Source organism: Littorina saxatilis, linkage group LG3 (assembly GCF_037325665.1).
Source record: "Littorina saxatilis isolate snail1 linkage group LG3, US_GU_Lsax_2.0, whole genome shotgun sequence".
NCBI lineage: Eukaryota > Metazoa > Mollusca > Gastropoda > Littorinimorpha > Littorinidae > Littorina > Littorina saxatilis.
In genome coordinates, this window is record NC_090247.1 from 4,694,193 (window position 1) to 4,710,298 (window position 16,106).

Here is a 16,106-nt window from a genome sequence, read left to right on the forward strand (position 1 = left end):
TTGCATTTCAGCTTGGAGGCTTAACAATTAATTAATGACTTTGGTCATTAAAAAATCGAAAATTGTAATTAAAATTATGTTTTTATTAAACGATCCAACATTACGTTCATCTTATTCTTCATCATTTTCTGATTCCAAAAACATATAAATATGTTATATTCGGATTAAAAACAAGCTCTAACAATTATAAATATAAAAATTATGATTAAAATAAATTTCCGAAATCGATTTAAAAACAATTTCATCTTATTCCTTGTCGGTTCTTGATTCCAAAAACATATACATATGATATGTTTGGATTAAAAACACGCTCAGAAATTTAAAGCGAAGAGAGGTACAGAAAAGCGTGCTATGCTGCACAGCTCAACCACTACCGCACTAAACAGGCTCGTCAATTTCACTGCCTTTTGTATGAGCGGCGGACTACGGTCATTGTGAAAAAATGCAGTGCGTTCAGTTTCATTCTGTGAGTTCCACAGCTTGACTAAATGTAGTAATTTCGCCTTAAGCGACTTGTTAGTGTTTGTGTGTGCGTTTTTTTCATATTGAATGTACAATCTTATACGTTTTGATTGTTCCTATAGGGCATTCCGTGACTGGAAAGGCTGACATTTTGAACCCCAGTCTCAGAGAATGTGAGTATAAGAATATGAATATGATAATTGCACTCCCTCCAATAACCGCCGATTGCAACATTGTCCTGAGTTGCGCAAAAAGTAATTTTAATTAAGCTGACGTTTGTGTTAATCTATTTCTGTTTTGTTATCCACAAAACTTTGTTTATTCACTTAATCTCCTGAACTTCACAAAGGCCCGGACGTAGGTATGGCTGCTCACAAAAATACAGTACCTTGACACATAAAAGAATAGATAATCTGTAAAGGTCGCCCACAGCTCCTATACCTGTATCATGATAACAAATCATTTCAAATAAGAATAAAGAGGTATGCATACATAAAATCGTGAATCAAAACGCTTTTCCATTTTTAACGTTCATGGGCGAGATGCAGTTATTCTTAACAATAAAATCTAGCTCTAAATTAAAAACAAAATCAGATTCAGTATGAAGCAGTTGCTTAAAACGCCCGAGCACCCGCTATTCAATAACTTCAATGTCAATGTCGTCTAGGCCATTACCAGCTCCCTTGTTGAAACAGTGCCCCTTATATTCGATAAACATTACTTTAGGGGTCAAGATGAAGGAATTATCCCCATTTCTATTTGCCTTGAATCCGCTCTTACTTGGGTTGTTTAGATTGTTGGTACGCGCGAGGGTATAGCGAGGGCTAAGGTGTTTTCGTAGCTCATGGCCACTTGATGTGACGTCATAGGCGTGGTGCTTTTGAACACAATAAATCGTATTCTGCCTTTAACAAGTATGATTAAGAAAACATAATACATTTTCTAATGAATTAAACTCTAAGAATATCAAATCCAAATGCATTTTGAGTAAAGCTTGCGTCTTAAGCATCACTTGCTTCATGAGGAAGGGTAACGTTTTAAAAAAACTTCAGAAAAAAACGGAAAAAAACCGACATCAGTGTACAATGTAAGATATTTATTAGAAAGTAGAGTTATATCTGCACGTTTTGATCAACTGTGTGGGCACTTTTAGCAGTTCTCGGTCAAGTGACACCAGTGAACATTTACCCACAGATAGTTGGATGGTTGCGCTTTGACTACAGGCTAAGTAATTGGGCAGAAATTATAATTGTTCTGTTAAAGGTTGCGGACTCAGCTCTATGGCTTTTTTGTTTATATTTTATTTAGAATATTGGATACAAACACACAGTCATCATATTACAGGCTGCTGCCCTATTAAGATGTATGCAAGTCACTACTAACAACTTGTGTATTTAGTTTTGACACTATTATTTTTGAACATGTGCTATTTCTTTGTTTTTAATCCTTTTTAATCCTTAATGTTACACATTTTTTTCTATACTGCAACTAATGGACAGTTCATCATCAAGTTGCAATTGCGTGCACAGAGAGGAATCAATCAATCAATCAATCAATCAATATGAGGCTTATATCGCGCGTATTCCGTGGGTACAGTTCTAAGCGCAGGAATACAGATGATTAACATCTTGGCTGGCAGCACATGCATATATAAACGAAACGCTCGTGGTTATTGATTGTTTTTTATGTCAAGAATGTGTATTTGCCATCTACATCTTTCTTTCAAACAAAAACTTTTCATTTCATTTGAATGACTGGTTGTTCAATTAGGGGCTAAAGGCCCATACATTAGACCGGTTCATTAGCAGTTGATTTATCATTTGGGACCCCTACATTAACTTCAACTTTCTAACAGACAAGGAGGATGAATACAGGAAGAACAAGAAGTTTGGTAGTACGTGCCCTGGCTTCAAAACTCCTGTTTTGGAAACAAAGAAAGTGAAGGCAATCGGTATGTTCAGCATTGTACATCTCTGAATTGTTTTAACTATTAACATAATGCATCAAACTGATTCCTTAATTAATTAATTTAACATTTAATTGTACATCTCTGAATTGTTTTAACTATCAAAATGATGCATTGTTTTAACTATGTCTGTCAGTCTGTGTGTGTGTGTCTATTTCTTTCTCTATCTGTCTGTCTCTCTGTCTGTCTGTGTGAGTGTCTCTCTCTTTGTCTCTCTTTGTCTCTCTCTCTATCTGTCTGTCTGTCTGTGTCTGTCTGTCTCTCTATCTCTCTCTCTCTCTCTCTCTCTCTCTCTCTCTCTCTCTCTCTCTCTCTCTCTCTCTCTCTCTCTCTCTCTCTCTCATGTTATAACGAAAATTCAATTATGTGTTCAGTTATGTGTTCCAGTGTTTTTCTTTATAAAAGATAATTCTCTGAAGCATGTCCAAAGTTGTCCAGGCGTGTGCTTTGCCTATGTGCCTTCATGGATCATGGACGTTGCCATAATTTCTTTGTAAATTTGTTATTCTTCTTCAGGAAAAGGCATCGTTTTAGAGAGTTTACACGGAACCTTTGGCGATAAACAGTATACTCAAATAGTAACCCAATGGGCAGACAACGCAAGACAAGCGAATTTCTCATCTCAGCGAAAGTGCGGAGTTCTTTGGATATCTGACACCCTTTGCATGGACCTGAACGTTCCTCTGGAAACACTTCAGCCTAAACAAATTACACGCCAGATTCTGTTCTTTGGAGAAGGACTGCCGACTTTTCTTTTAAGTCTTTATAGCGAATCACAACTGAAAGGTGAAGGGGAGAATAAAGAAAACGTCGAAACTTACACAGTATACACGGCTAGGCTTTTGTCAAGGCTCCTTCATCGGTTTTCGGCTTACTGTGACTTTGTACTGTTACCATGTACGTTAAAAAAGGAAGAGTTCACAGAGAAAGGACTTACAGATGAAGTGAAAGATCAGCAGAGTTTCACAAGGTTGTACTATTTAGGCCCAAAGGAACTGAATCAGTACATGTTTTGTGAGCTTGTGAGAGCAGCTAGAGCACTTTCTTGCATGTCCTACATTCCAGACTGCTTGGGAGACAACGAGGTTAGTGTGCAAGTCTATGAGTGCAGTCCTACTAAAATAAAGTTCAAGACAAAAGTCAGCAAGTAAACACGATTTATTGTTCAAGTCTTTTGTTCTTAACATGCAGCTATGTTGATATTATTTTAATCCCATTACAGGCTTCATGTGACCTTAGTTTTTTTCTGGAATCAAAGCTCCATTAACACTTACCAAACCGAGATCTGAATTTCTAACGGTAACCTAACCTCTGTCCCAGTAAAATGATGATACCATCTAGCTGTTTGGAGCAGTTGGTTTTCTCCTGCTTCAGTTCGCGTAATGGTCTATTGATACGACCACAAGTAACTGTGAGTTTATGACTGTGTTTTATAATTTTAATTTCTTCAGGCATTTTAGCTAGAGTTTGCATTGAATCTGATCTTATGCCAAGCTAAACTGTTCCAAAGACTATACTTAAAATGATTCTGAATGAAGAAATAGCTTAATTATTGTCCATCTATTTTTCAGGAACGCATTTTGTGTCTAGATGAAGAATGGCACAGGGCAGTATCTGATGTCATCCAAAAGCTTGTCAACAAAAAATCATCTGCAGAGTGCATTACTCTCGAAAGAAAAGGAGGTGATTCTTTCAAGACTGACGTTGCTGTCTTGGAGGCTGCAAGAAGGCTCAGTTTTAACCGAGCAGTAAAGATCATCACCACATCCAGCAAGATCAAAAAAGGCATCAAGTAAGTAAATCAGGCATGTTGATATATTTATTACTGAAGAGATTTGTTGTGGTATTTTATTAAAGAAGGTATGTAGATATGGTAAAAACACTTTACGGTATTGCACATTTTGCGGAAAGTGAAACACTGCATGGAATGGTAAGTATTTCACTCTTATACTTTTATACGCAAATTAAATAAATACTAAAGAGATAAAAGTAACCACATTGTCTAATTTTACTGGCACTGTTTTTCAATATAGTGGCTTGGCTGTCATAGTGCATGTCAGGTACTTAAACCCCACATTTGGACACAGGAGGCAAGATTCGATAAGAGGGCTCTTTTACCTTAAAAACTACATGTAAGTAAGGTCCATTGATACAGCAAAAGGGGGGCGGGGCCGCTATTGCGCGGGTCCGCTATTGCGCGAATCTAACCCTAACCCTAACCCTAAAGATTCGCGCAATAGCGGCCCCGCGCAATAGCGGGCCGACCCCGCAAAAGGAACGTTTATGCTAAGGACTCTATTTCATCTGGACTATTGTCTTCGTATTGTTTCAGTCATATAAAAAAGAGAGACGAAGAGGAGTTTGGCATCAACCTGAAGTTGGAAGTGGAAGATTCACAACAGGGCTCTGACAAACCAAGCGAGGAACACGCAATTTGGATCCAACACTCAGAAACGAAAATGTCAGAAAAACAACCTCTAGTTGCGCTACCAGGTACCATTCGGCAAGATTTTTGTAACTGCAATTAAGCTTTTCACTACATTTACTGCCAAATTAGAATGGTGGTAATACTAAATAGGCTACTGGGCGTACTGGTCTAGCTCTCTTAAAACACAACATAAACTTGCACATTGTTCCAACTACCCGATCTTTTCATTTTTACAAAGAAAACACATAGAAAAACGATTTAGAAAAATGATCTCTGAATCGTGTCTTATTTAAAAGATAAGCATCACTGAATGTGTAATGTTTTCCTATCATTCATCTATTAGTTGCCTCCCTTGATTTTGATTATTGAAAAATTCTGAGAAAAACGATTTTCCCTCAGATCAATGCAACAGAGGAAACTAGGAAGACAAAGTGTGTAGAGATCTTAATTCCTTATTTTCATTAATTGTGTAAGGCTATCATCATGCGATTTCATTGGTTTAAAATAATTACTTCAAAATTATCTCCCTTGATCTCCCTTGCACAAAACACTTGTTTCAACTATTTGTTTTTAATTCAGGGTATTTTTAAAGGAATATCAAGAAGAATGAATCTGAAAATCCTAGATATCTGTACAATTTCAAAAAGCTTACAGTTACACTTGAACATAACAAATGACCTGTTTTCATTAACAGTGTGACCTACGCAAATCATAATTGAACCTGTGCATATCATGACTGCCAAAGAGGACGATGCTTTACTAATTTGTTACATCCGATTGTTTTGCACCTAAATTCAGATCACTTCTGTTGAATGCAACTTGAAATGATAAAGGAATCATAATCAGTTCATGTTGACAAAGCCGATAATTAAGGCTTAAAACCATCAATGACTTTTTACATTTAAACGTAAATTGTGACATCAACATCATGTACTCAAAGCAATTGAAGCAAAGCTAGCATAATGATGATGTTGATGATATTAACTTACGAAAGGCCCACATCAATGAAATCAAAAAATGCATTTGAAGAGTCCATTGTGCTATCAACACACACACACACACACACACACACACACACACACACACACACACACACACACACACACACACACACACACACACACACACACACACACACACACACACACACACACACACACACACATCAGTTAATCCAGAATCACACAGATGGACAGATATCTAGGATTGTCTGCAGTGATTTTTATATTTACTTTTCTTGTTATTCCTTTAAAATACTCCAAATTATAAACAAATAGTAGAAACAAGTGTTTTGTGCAAGAGATCAAGGGAGATAATGTTGAAGCAATTGTTTTAAAACAATGAACATGCATATTGATATCCTTTAAAAATTAATGAAAATAAAGAATTAAGATCTCTACACAATTTGTCTTTCTAAATTTCTGTATGACATTGATTAATGGGGGAAATATTTTTTCTCAGAATTTTTCAAAAATCAAAATCAAGGGAGGCAACTAATAGATGAATGATAGGAAAACAATACACATTCAGTGAGGCATTTCTTTTAAATAAGACACGATTCAGAGGAGATCATTTTTCTAAATCGTTTTTCTATGTGTTTTCTTTGTATGAGTGAAAAGATCCGGTCGTTGGAACAATGTGTAAGTTTAATGTCACAATAACACCGACTGCCTTACACTCTTGCATATATAATACTGTATACAGACTTCGCTCTTCGTCATAATTTATCGACTGTCGTCATTTTATTGCTGTTGATATAGCCAGTGATACTGATATTGTGCTGCCGCATTGACAGAAAACCTATAAATTGGTGTCAGGAAGAATGCAACTTAGTCTCAAGATTGCATGCTCTTTTCGCTTTACAAAGGCCAGTCTCAGTGTAGTAATTTTGAACCCAATCATGATTGTTTATTTTGTTGCCAGAGATTGATGGAAGAAAGTCGGCTTTGCGGAATGTATCTTTAACATTATTTCTGAATTAGATTGGCCATCAAACAGAATAATGTACTGATACTGGTTTGCACTTCGTACAGCAGGTTTTTGCATCATGTCATCTAAACTTAGCCAAAAAATCATTGCGACAAACTTCGCACCCGAATTAAAGCATTAATTCCCGTGGCATTTCCTTTAAACTTTCTATGCCTTTCAAGGCCGTCCACTTGACTATGTGGAACACGGATTGAAGATTTATTTTACAGGGATCACGTGACTTCCGCACAAATAAGGGTACCCTCAAAATATAAACGACGGAAAATTACAACAGGCAAAACTTTGCTTTTTTTTCATACGAGAAGAAATTCAAATCAATTATCTAATCAGAACATGTTTTGTGCCATCATATTGAAAGCGATTTTGTATTTAAATTTATAATTTGTTTATCCTTTCTTCAGAAACGGCGGCAGGTATCAAAAGAAAAAGGTCTAAAGCAGGGAGTGATCCAACAAAGAAAAGGAAAACAGAAGGTAAATAAAATGTTTTTTGGACAAAATACTCAGTGTCATTTTCAATAACAAAGGATATGTACCATTTCCATTTTTACTAACTTTACACATTAAAACCATAGGTAGACACCATTGTAATTTTACATTACTTGTGTCTCTCCCTCTCTCTCTCTCTCTCTCTCTCTCTCTCTCTCTCTCTCTCTCTCTCTCTCTCTCTCTCTCTCTCTCTCTCTCTCTCTCTCTCTTTCGGTATCGACTCTTTCTCAACTAAACACTTCATTATCAAACTAGAGTGTCAATAACAAGTTGTACAAGAAGCTACCGTTGGTGTATCCAGCATCTGTGATTGACTGAATAGTTTAACAGGTCCAGCATTCTTTTAACTGTCAAATTGATTTATTTATGGCGCAAGTTTTTTTTAATCTTTAAGTCACTTAACAAGACATAGTGCGGTGGACAATGTTATTTCTTATCTGGGAATGAGGGAAGGATATGGCATCGGGTTTCCAATTGTAATTCTTCTCACCTTTATGTATCTGTTTCCCGTGGACTCGTTTGATACATCTAAGATATTTAAAAATGTATCCCAGAGTGTGTAAGAAGTAGCTGGCATATAACGCCTGCTAAAAATAGAAGAAAAAAAGTTCTTGATATGTATTATATGATATTTCCCCAGAACCATCAACCTCAAGGGAATCACAGGAGTCCAAGAAAGATCCAGATTTTGATGAAGACCAACTGCAGGTGATCATCAACTGGAACAAAAAATGCCTCTTTATCAATGGGGGTCCTGGGTCAGGAAAAACATATACAGTCTGTAAACTTGTAGAAAAAATACAAAAAGAGAGTGAAAACTCGCGCATACTTGTTCTTACCTACAATAGAAACAGTAGATCTGAAATTGAAAAGCGTTTGAGTAAACTCGGCGTGCAGTTCCTTTCAAAGCAGAAGATTAATGAGAAGGATCCTGGTTGTCTTGTCAGTACATTCGATTCGTTTGGATTTGCCTTACGCTCTGATCATTCAAAAAAGAAAATCAAAACCAAAGGCTTTACTGAGCGTCTCGAGGAATCAGCCACAAAGCTAGCAAATTCTCCCCCAGAAAGCCTACTGCGCAAATGGGACTGGGTCATTGTTGATGAGGCCCAAGATGTGAACTATACGCATGCTTTCATTGTTGAGACCTTGCATGAAAGCAGCGGACACCTTGTAGTTGCTGGAGATCCAAGGCAACAGCTATATGAGGGGGCTACCTGGTTTGCCGAGAAGTGGAAACATGAGAAATCAGAAAACAAGTTCAACCTGCACAAAAACCACCGCAGTACGCCAGAAATCGTTGCTTTTTTGAACGAATACAGCAAGGAAAACTTTCCTGACTTGCACTTTGATCAAACTACTACGCGTAAAAGTGGAAACCCAGTAACCAAATGGCAGAAGAAAATCACCAATTATGCGGAACAAGCGGGACAATTCCTAGCAAAATCAGACCACGGAGATGCATATGCCATAACTCCATTCACAGTGGATAAATTCAGAAATGAAATCACCACAAAGACCATTCAGCAGGTAGTCCATGAAGAGAAACCTGAGTCTTTTGTTCGTGTGTACAGAAGCGTGCAGAGCAACGATGTGTTAGAAAAAAATGACGCGTACATTATTGGCACGTCAAAGGCTTTAAAAGGAACACAGTGCAGTCGTGTTGTAGTCTATGGATTGACCGCACCGTACTACCCCTTCATTGTTTCTAAGCAAGCAGTCCAAAGGAGTTTTTTTGTCGCCTTATCACGCGCTGAAAACCATCTTCATATCATGGTTGATGAAAGAATTCAACCCGATAATCCACTTGCCTTTGAACCTAAACTGAAAAAAGTTGGTAAAAGAGATAGTTCAGGCACTTCCTGGGGACAAAACACCATATCTGTTGAGAACATTGCTCGTGAATACAAATGGTTCAGGTGGCAAAACGAAGAGGAATGCTTGGCTAATGTGCCTCCTTTGGAAATTGATGACAGAGGAGATGAAGATTTCGTCAAAGAATATTTCAAACAGATTATCAAAGGTGAAGAAGACGCGTACACTTATGTAGCAGACCAGTACAAAAAAAAGATTGGCAGGAAATGGACCGTTAGCAGCTACCTCGAGAAAGATACTGAGAAACACAAAGAGATGTGCAAACCTTTCAAGACACAGCTCTTGGAACGCATGAAGGCAACTGCTGCAAATTTGAAATGGAACAAGGAAGTACAAAAAGGCGTCTTCCCACATCGCTGCGAGGCAGAGGTTGGTAAATTGAAAGGTACACTCGACTGCAGGACTGCAGAGTCTGGGTTGAACTTATTGTACACAAAAGAAACAGAGTATAAACAGCTTCAAACAGCTGCGATGCTTGCAACTCTGTTTTCTTTGCCTGGGGTATACCTAATGAACTTGCGCTGTGGAGAAATAGAAAAAGTCAATGGTGTTCCGAAAAAGGAACTGATGAACCTTGCGCGCGTCAACGTTGCACACAGGACCAAGTACTCTCACACACGAAGAGAAATCGAACTTCCAAAAGACTTTGTCAAGGCATGCTGCATTGCTGTTGGAGAGGTTATTAACCCCCAACACAATCTCCTCGTGGAAATCGGAGCAGTGGCCTTCTCCATGGATGGTACAATCCGAGGTACCTACCACGATGTACTCAAAGGCGTCGAGGACGTTTCTTCCGGAGCGTCAGAAAAAAGTGTTGACTCAAGCACAGACCAAAGTACCTCTGATGACTCGGATGACTCAACTGATGGAAAAGTGCAAGACGTTTCCGAACAGAAACGGCAACGGATTGAAACCGAACAAAAGACAAAGCTACGGATTGTTAGCAAAAGAGATCTAAAAGCTGATCAAAGAGGGGGCCAAAGAAACTTTCGAAAATGGGTCAATGCTGTATCTGGGCGTCGATGCTTTCTCCACTCAGGAGACTTTGTTGCCAGTCAGCCCAAGCTCAGTAAACTAGGACCAACGTTTGACGTCTTCACCATTCTAAAAGACATGCCATTTGCCCGTGGCTCAGATGAAGAGAGCGAGCCGACACTGAAGAAGTTTGTCATAAAAGCGTTCGGACATGACTTCATCTACGTGCCTGGCCGCGCCTTCGAGGACGCAGTTGCAATGGCAACTCTGATGCTGAAAACTGTTGAGGTTAAGTAGAATAAAAGACAAACATTTGCTTTACAAATCAGGTTTGGATAAATGGATTTCAGTCTGCACAGCCACTACTTGTTTTGATTTCCCGACCGAATGAAGACGTACATGTACGTGGGGAAGTTTCAAATGCACGAACAAAGCCTGTTACTTAACCAGCAAAACTAATTTTTGTTATGTGTTCTTTGAGGTTTCTTTGTTATTTTTGCTGTTGTTGCTGTTGTGGTTGTTATTGTTTTGTTGATGTTTATGATTATGTTTTGATTTGATTAATTGATGCATATACGTGTTGTTAATATTGCTGTTGCTGATGCTTTTTTTTTTATATTTAGTCAAGTTTTGACTAAATATTTTAACGTAGAGGGGGGAATCGAGACGAGGGTCGTGGTGTGTGTGTGTGTGTGTGTGTATGTGTCTGTCTGTCTGTCTGTGTGTGTGTGTAGAGCGATTCAGACCAAACTACTGGACCGATCTTTATGAAATTTTACATGAGAGTTCCTGGGATTGATATCCCTAAACGTTTTTTTCATTTTTTTGATAAATGTCTTTGATGACGTCATATCCGGCTTTTCGTGAAAGTTGAGGCGGCACTGTCACGCTCTCATTTTTCAACCAAATTGGTTGAAATTTTGGTCAAGTAATCTTCGACGAAGCCCGGACTTCGGTATTGCATTTCAGCTTGGTGGCTTAAAAATTAATTAATGACTTTGGTCATTAAAAATCTGAAAATTGTAAAAAATATAAAAATTTATAAAACGATCCAAATTTACGTTCATCTTATTCTCCATCATTTTCTGATTCCAAAAACATATAAATATGTTATATTTGGATTAAAAACAAGCTTTGAAAATTAAATATATAAAAATTATTATCAAAATTAAATTGTCGAAATCAATTTAAAAACACTTTCATCTTATTCCTTGTCGGTTCCTGATTCCAAAAACATATAGATATGATATGTTTGGATTAAAAACACGCTCAGAAAGTTAAAACAAAGAGAGGTACAGAAAAGCGTGCTATCCTTCTTAGCGCAACTACTACCCCGCTCTTCTTGTCAATTTCACTGCCTTTGCCATGAGCGGTGGACTGACGATGCTACGAGTATACGGTCTTGCTAAAAAATGGCATTGCGTTCAGTTTCATTCTGTGAGTTCGACAGCTACTTGACTAAATGTTGTATTTTCGCCTTACGCGACTTGTTTTACTGTCAGATTTACAATGTGGTGAAACATTTGTTAAACAACTAAGTGCTTTAAAGTGATAATGTCTTACAAGAAAACTGTATCTCGTCGCCTCATGAGCAATACAGTTAAGGTTGGGGGTTGTAATTATGTGACCACACACCATGAATACCTTAAGATAAACGTTTGAGCACTGAGTTACTCAAAACGGCTGTGTTTTGAGTGGGAATCCCAGACTGTAGCGCGCCCTTTAGCGTCAGTCATAATTTTCGTCCTACCGTTCGCCCCTGAGTATCTCATGCGCTTGATTTGAAATTGAGCCGAGACCTACAGAGTTCATTTTTGGGTGTTGAATAGATGACAACACACACGAGGAAGGTCTTAGAATTAGAGTTTGTGTGTTCCATTTTTCAATTCTGAATGCTGTGTTTGGTAGTCATTTTAGACCGTGATATACTCCAACGGACTGTGTGTTTGTTTATAATATGCGAAGCGTTTTAGCCCTGTATGGCACGGAATATGCATGCGTTTGCTAGACTGTAGGTTTGAGTTCCTCAATCTAACGGTCTTAATCTGCTTGACGAATAGTATCTATGAGGACTAAATAAAATATGATGACGAACGGAATCCGGCTCCTGACACAGGAGAACGGGGCGATACAAACCGCTCGCTGATTTGAATTCATTGAATTATTTGGCATAGTTTTGGAGCAGTTTTGTTCAACTCATTGCAGGTGTTTCAAAATAACAGTACAGCGAATGTCCCTTAAACTTTGTAAGGTCCAAATTGTCAACAAACTTCAAAATGGCGGCTCAGTTGTACTTTCTTTAACTTAATTAATATGTTTAGTTTGTAAAAAGAAACTATCTTACATTTGCTAACATTCTTTGCATTTATTGTAATGGTGACTAAAGTATAATTAAATGTTCTCCGTTGTTACACTGTACAGAAAATAAGCAATACATCGTGTGTGTTGCTAAAAAGCCTATGGTTTTACTTGAGAAAACGTCTTCCATATTCCAATGAAATTTATTTTTACTTTAAAAAAAAATTTGAAGTGTATGTGCTTATCTCGTTGGTTACTAGGTTTGAATTTTTACATTGTTCAAGTTGATCTGGAAAGTGTTTTTTTCAGAGCTAGTTTGTTTATTCTCTGTCCTAGTAAACCTTCTCTCTCCCTCTCTCTCTCTTTCTCTCTCTCTCTCTCTCTCTCTCTCTCTCTCTCTCTCTCTCTCTCTCTCTCTCTCTCTCTCTCTCTCTCTCTCTCTCTCTCTCTCTCTTCGCCTGTGTCAGTCTGTGTCCTCGTACAGGAATTGACTTTTGGATACTATTTTGCGATTCCTTTCTGTCACAAAGCAAGCTCTATTATGTGGTACTGTTTTTGCGATCGATTCAATTTCGTCAATATCTCTTGTTTGTGCGCGCTACGTTGATGTGCTCTTCCCCGTTACTACTCTTTTCATTAAGACAAAGTTGGTGTAAATACGAGATGTTGGTTACAGTATGGATGCAAACAGGTTCTTTTACCTGAGCGCTAAGCAGTTTTGAAACACTTATCCAGCAGTGCTAGTTTTATTGTGTGTCTCTTTTAAGTTTTTTTATCACTTTCTGCTTTGTTACGCATGTTTTCCTTTCCTCGCTACATTGGTGCTCAAGACAAGCTTGAGAAAAATAGCTATTGCAAAATAAGGAGTATGGACAAACAAGTGTATTTCTGCTACACCACTACAATTTCTGAAATCTGTGTATTATTTCTACAATATTATATAATTGATACACTTCTTCAGAATATTGTGGTTTTGTAATTATTTTGTGCTTCATCACTCTGCTATTTTGTTTTTGCAAATAAGTTAAATGTATATAGTTAATGCTTGACAAATTAATGTGTTCTTAGCAGACCATAATATATTTTCTAAACAGGTGTACATATTTTTCTAGTGAATATGTTTCATTATAATGTGAAGTCACGTGATGTTCTGATGAAATCTACCAATAATTGCTGCTTTGTTGTTCATGTAAACTTCTTCTTCTTGTCGTTCGCCAATGTTAAACTTGAAGTCCAGCTCTGGTAATGAAGCTGGTGGTCTTATGAAGAGCCTCCACAGGTCCATGCAGCTTCTCATGAAGGGGCACCGGCCTGGTGTTCATGTAAACTATGGTGTAAATAGTTGTCGGCAGAAAAATGGATAACATTTGTTTCTTTGTGTGTTTTAATGGCTAGAGCATCAGTGATTTTTGTAATATGTGTTAAGATCTTCTTTTTTTTCTAACGATGGATGGATTTAAGTTGTGTTGCTGTCTGATGCTACAGACCCTTTGTACATGTAGCCCTTCAGTAAAAGGTCATTAAAAGTAAATCATAAAAAGTGCATAATTTTCTTTTGATTAAATATGCGTGCTTACTTTGTATAAAAAAGTTAGTTTTCAAGCTACTATAATTCCTCCCTGTTGAAGTTGTTTTAATGCTTTCCTTTCTTTTCCTTCTTTGCTGTGTTCTTTCTGATAGATAATATGTTCGCCATTCTTTGAAAGTGGAAATATAGCAAGAGAGAGCAAAGGAGTTCAAGCTTTGACATTAACACACAGCGTAATTTAACACAACTGGATACAACTGGAATGTAACAACTTTTTAAAGAGAGCCGGACAATGGTTGCTTGTTCATGAGAAATACACTGTTTTGGTATTCCTCGCGTTTCTCGAGGTTTCTTCACAGAGACATGCAATTTAGCCATTTTAGATATGTGTCTGCCTGTCTGTCCGTCCGTATCTGCGTGTGTCTGTTTCTCTGCATTTAGATTTTTTCCCTACGAAATGTTTAATGTTACGTCGAAATTTTTTGTCACTCTTCTACATTTGCTCGAATTAATGTTGTCAATGTTGGTGATTATATCAATAATTAGTATAAGCACCATGTCGATTTGCTGACTATTCATCTTAACCCCTCTGCTCTGTTGTTACTGGGAGTATGGATAGGTTAACAAGAACTCTAAACAATTCCGAAATGTGTATTAATTTTTACATTTAGCCAAGTTTTGATTAAATGTAATCAGATTTCGAGAATATGCTCCAAATTACCGAAAATCGGTCAAATGATAATATGCTTCTCGGAGTCAAGCGCGACCCGTCTCGGTCTTCTAGTTTCGGCTAGCCAAGCCTTACTAGTCTCGATTATTACTGATCCCGAGATTTTGGTGTTATTCTTTTAGTTTCAGGCTGACAATTTGACTCAAATGGTTTGATATTGCTTCATGTGACATGTGTGTTGGGTGGTTTTTTGACTCACATGCGAAGCAAAAGTGAGTCTATGTACTCACCCGAGTCGTCCGTCCGTCCGTCCGGAAAACTTTAACGTTGGATATTTCTTGGACACTATTCAGTCTATCAGTACCAAATTTGGCAAGATGGTGTATGATGACAAGGCCCCAAAAAACATACATAGCATCTTGACCTTGCTTCAAGGTCAAGGTCGCAGGGGCCATAAATGTTGCCTAAAAAACAGCTATTTTTCACATTTTTCACATTTTCTCTGAAGTTTTTGAGATTGAATACCTCACCTATATATGATATATAGGGCAAAGTAAGCCCCATCTTTTGATACTCCCGCAGTGGGGCACTGCGGTTATGAAATTAAAGGCCCCTCCTGTTTTTGGAACCGCAGGAGCTTTCTAGTTTGCTGTTAGGTAGATTTTTGGTTCCTCTTTCCTGTCATGCTCTCTTTTTCTTCATGAATTCTTTTCTTTTTTCTGCCTTCTTGCTCATTCACCTGTATTTTTTCCAAAAATCTCTTCTCTTGCCGCTTGTCTCGCGATTCATGTATAGTTTAATCTGTTAGTGTTCTGATGTAAGTCCAGCAGTAGATAGGTTAAGCCTATTTTAACATACTGGAAACTGGTAATCTTCCAGTAGGTATTAATTTAGTTTTACTAAAGCCTGCTGGGACACAAGTAATGGGTTAGTGCATTTGTAAACAGGAATCGCTTGACAAGTGGCCCCCTTCATCCCCCCCTTCCTCGTCCTGATATGGCTCTGCGTAGTCGGCTGGACGTTAAGCAACAAATAAACAAACAAATCTTTTGATACCAGTTTGGTTTACCTTGCTTCAAGGTCAAGGTCACAGGAGCTCTTCAAAGTTGGATTGTATACATATTTTGAAGTGACCTTGACCCTGAACTATGGCAGATAACTGTTTCAAACTTAAAAATTATGTGGGGCACATGTTATGCTTTCATCATGAGACACATTTGGTCACATATGATCAAGGTCAAGGTCACTTTGACCCTTATGAAATGTGACCAAAATAAGGTAGTGAACCACTAAAAGTGACCATATCTCATGGTAGAAAGAGCCAATAAGCACCATTGTACTTCCTATGTCTTGAATTAACAGCTTTGTGTTGCATGACCTTGGATGACCTTGACCTTGGGTCAAGGTCACATGCATTTTGGTAGGAA

At 37.8% G+C, this 16,106-nt stretch overlaps 1 protein-coding gene and 1 long non-coding RNA gene across 2 annotated transcripts in view; both read left to right on the forward strand.

Annotated features, from left to right (window-relative positions):
- Positions 1-15,728, forward strand: part of LOC138961440 (uncharacterized) — a 34,740-nt gene extending 19,012 nt beyond the window's left edge. The window contains exons 4-10 of the mRNA XM_070333089.1: positions 585-635; positions 2,318-2,413; positions 2,945-3,513; positions 4,000-4,220; positions 4,761-4,921; positions 7,247-7,318; positions 7,974-15,728. Coding sequence (XP_070189190.1) covers positions 585-635; positions 2,318-2,413; positions 2,945-3,513; positions 4,000-4,220; positions 4,761-4,921; positions 7,247-7,318; positions 7,974-10,480 — 3,677 coding nt within the window. The 3' untranslated portion in view covers positions 10,481-15,728. The remainder of the gene's footprint in view (positions 1-584; positions 636-2,317; positions 2,414-2,944; positions 3,514-3,999; positions 4,221-4,760; positions 4,922-7,246; positions 7,319-7,973) is intronic.
- Positions 1-16,106, forward strand: part of LOC138961467 (uncharacterized) — a 394,970-nt gene that overhangs the window by 59,569 nt on the left and 319,295 nt on the right. The gene's annotated exons all lie outside the window — the stretch shown is intronic.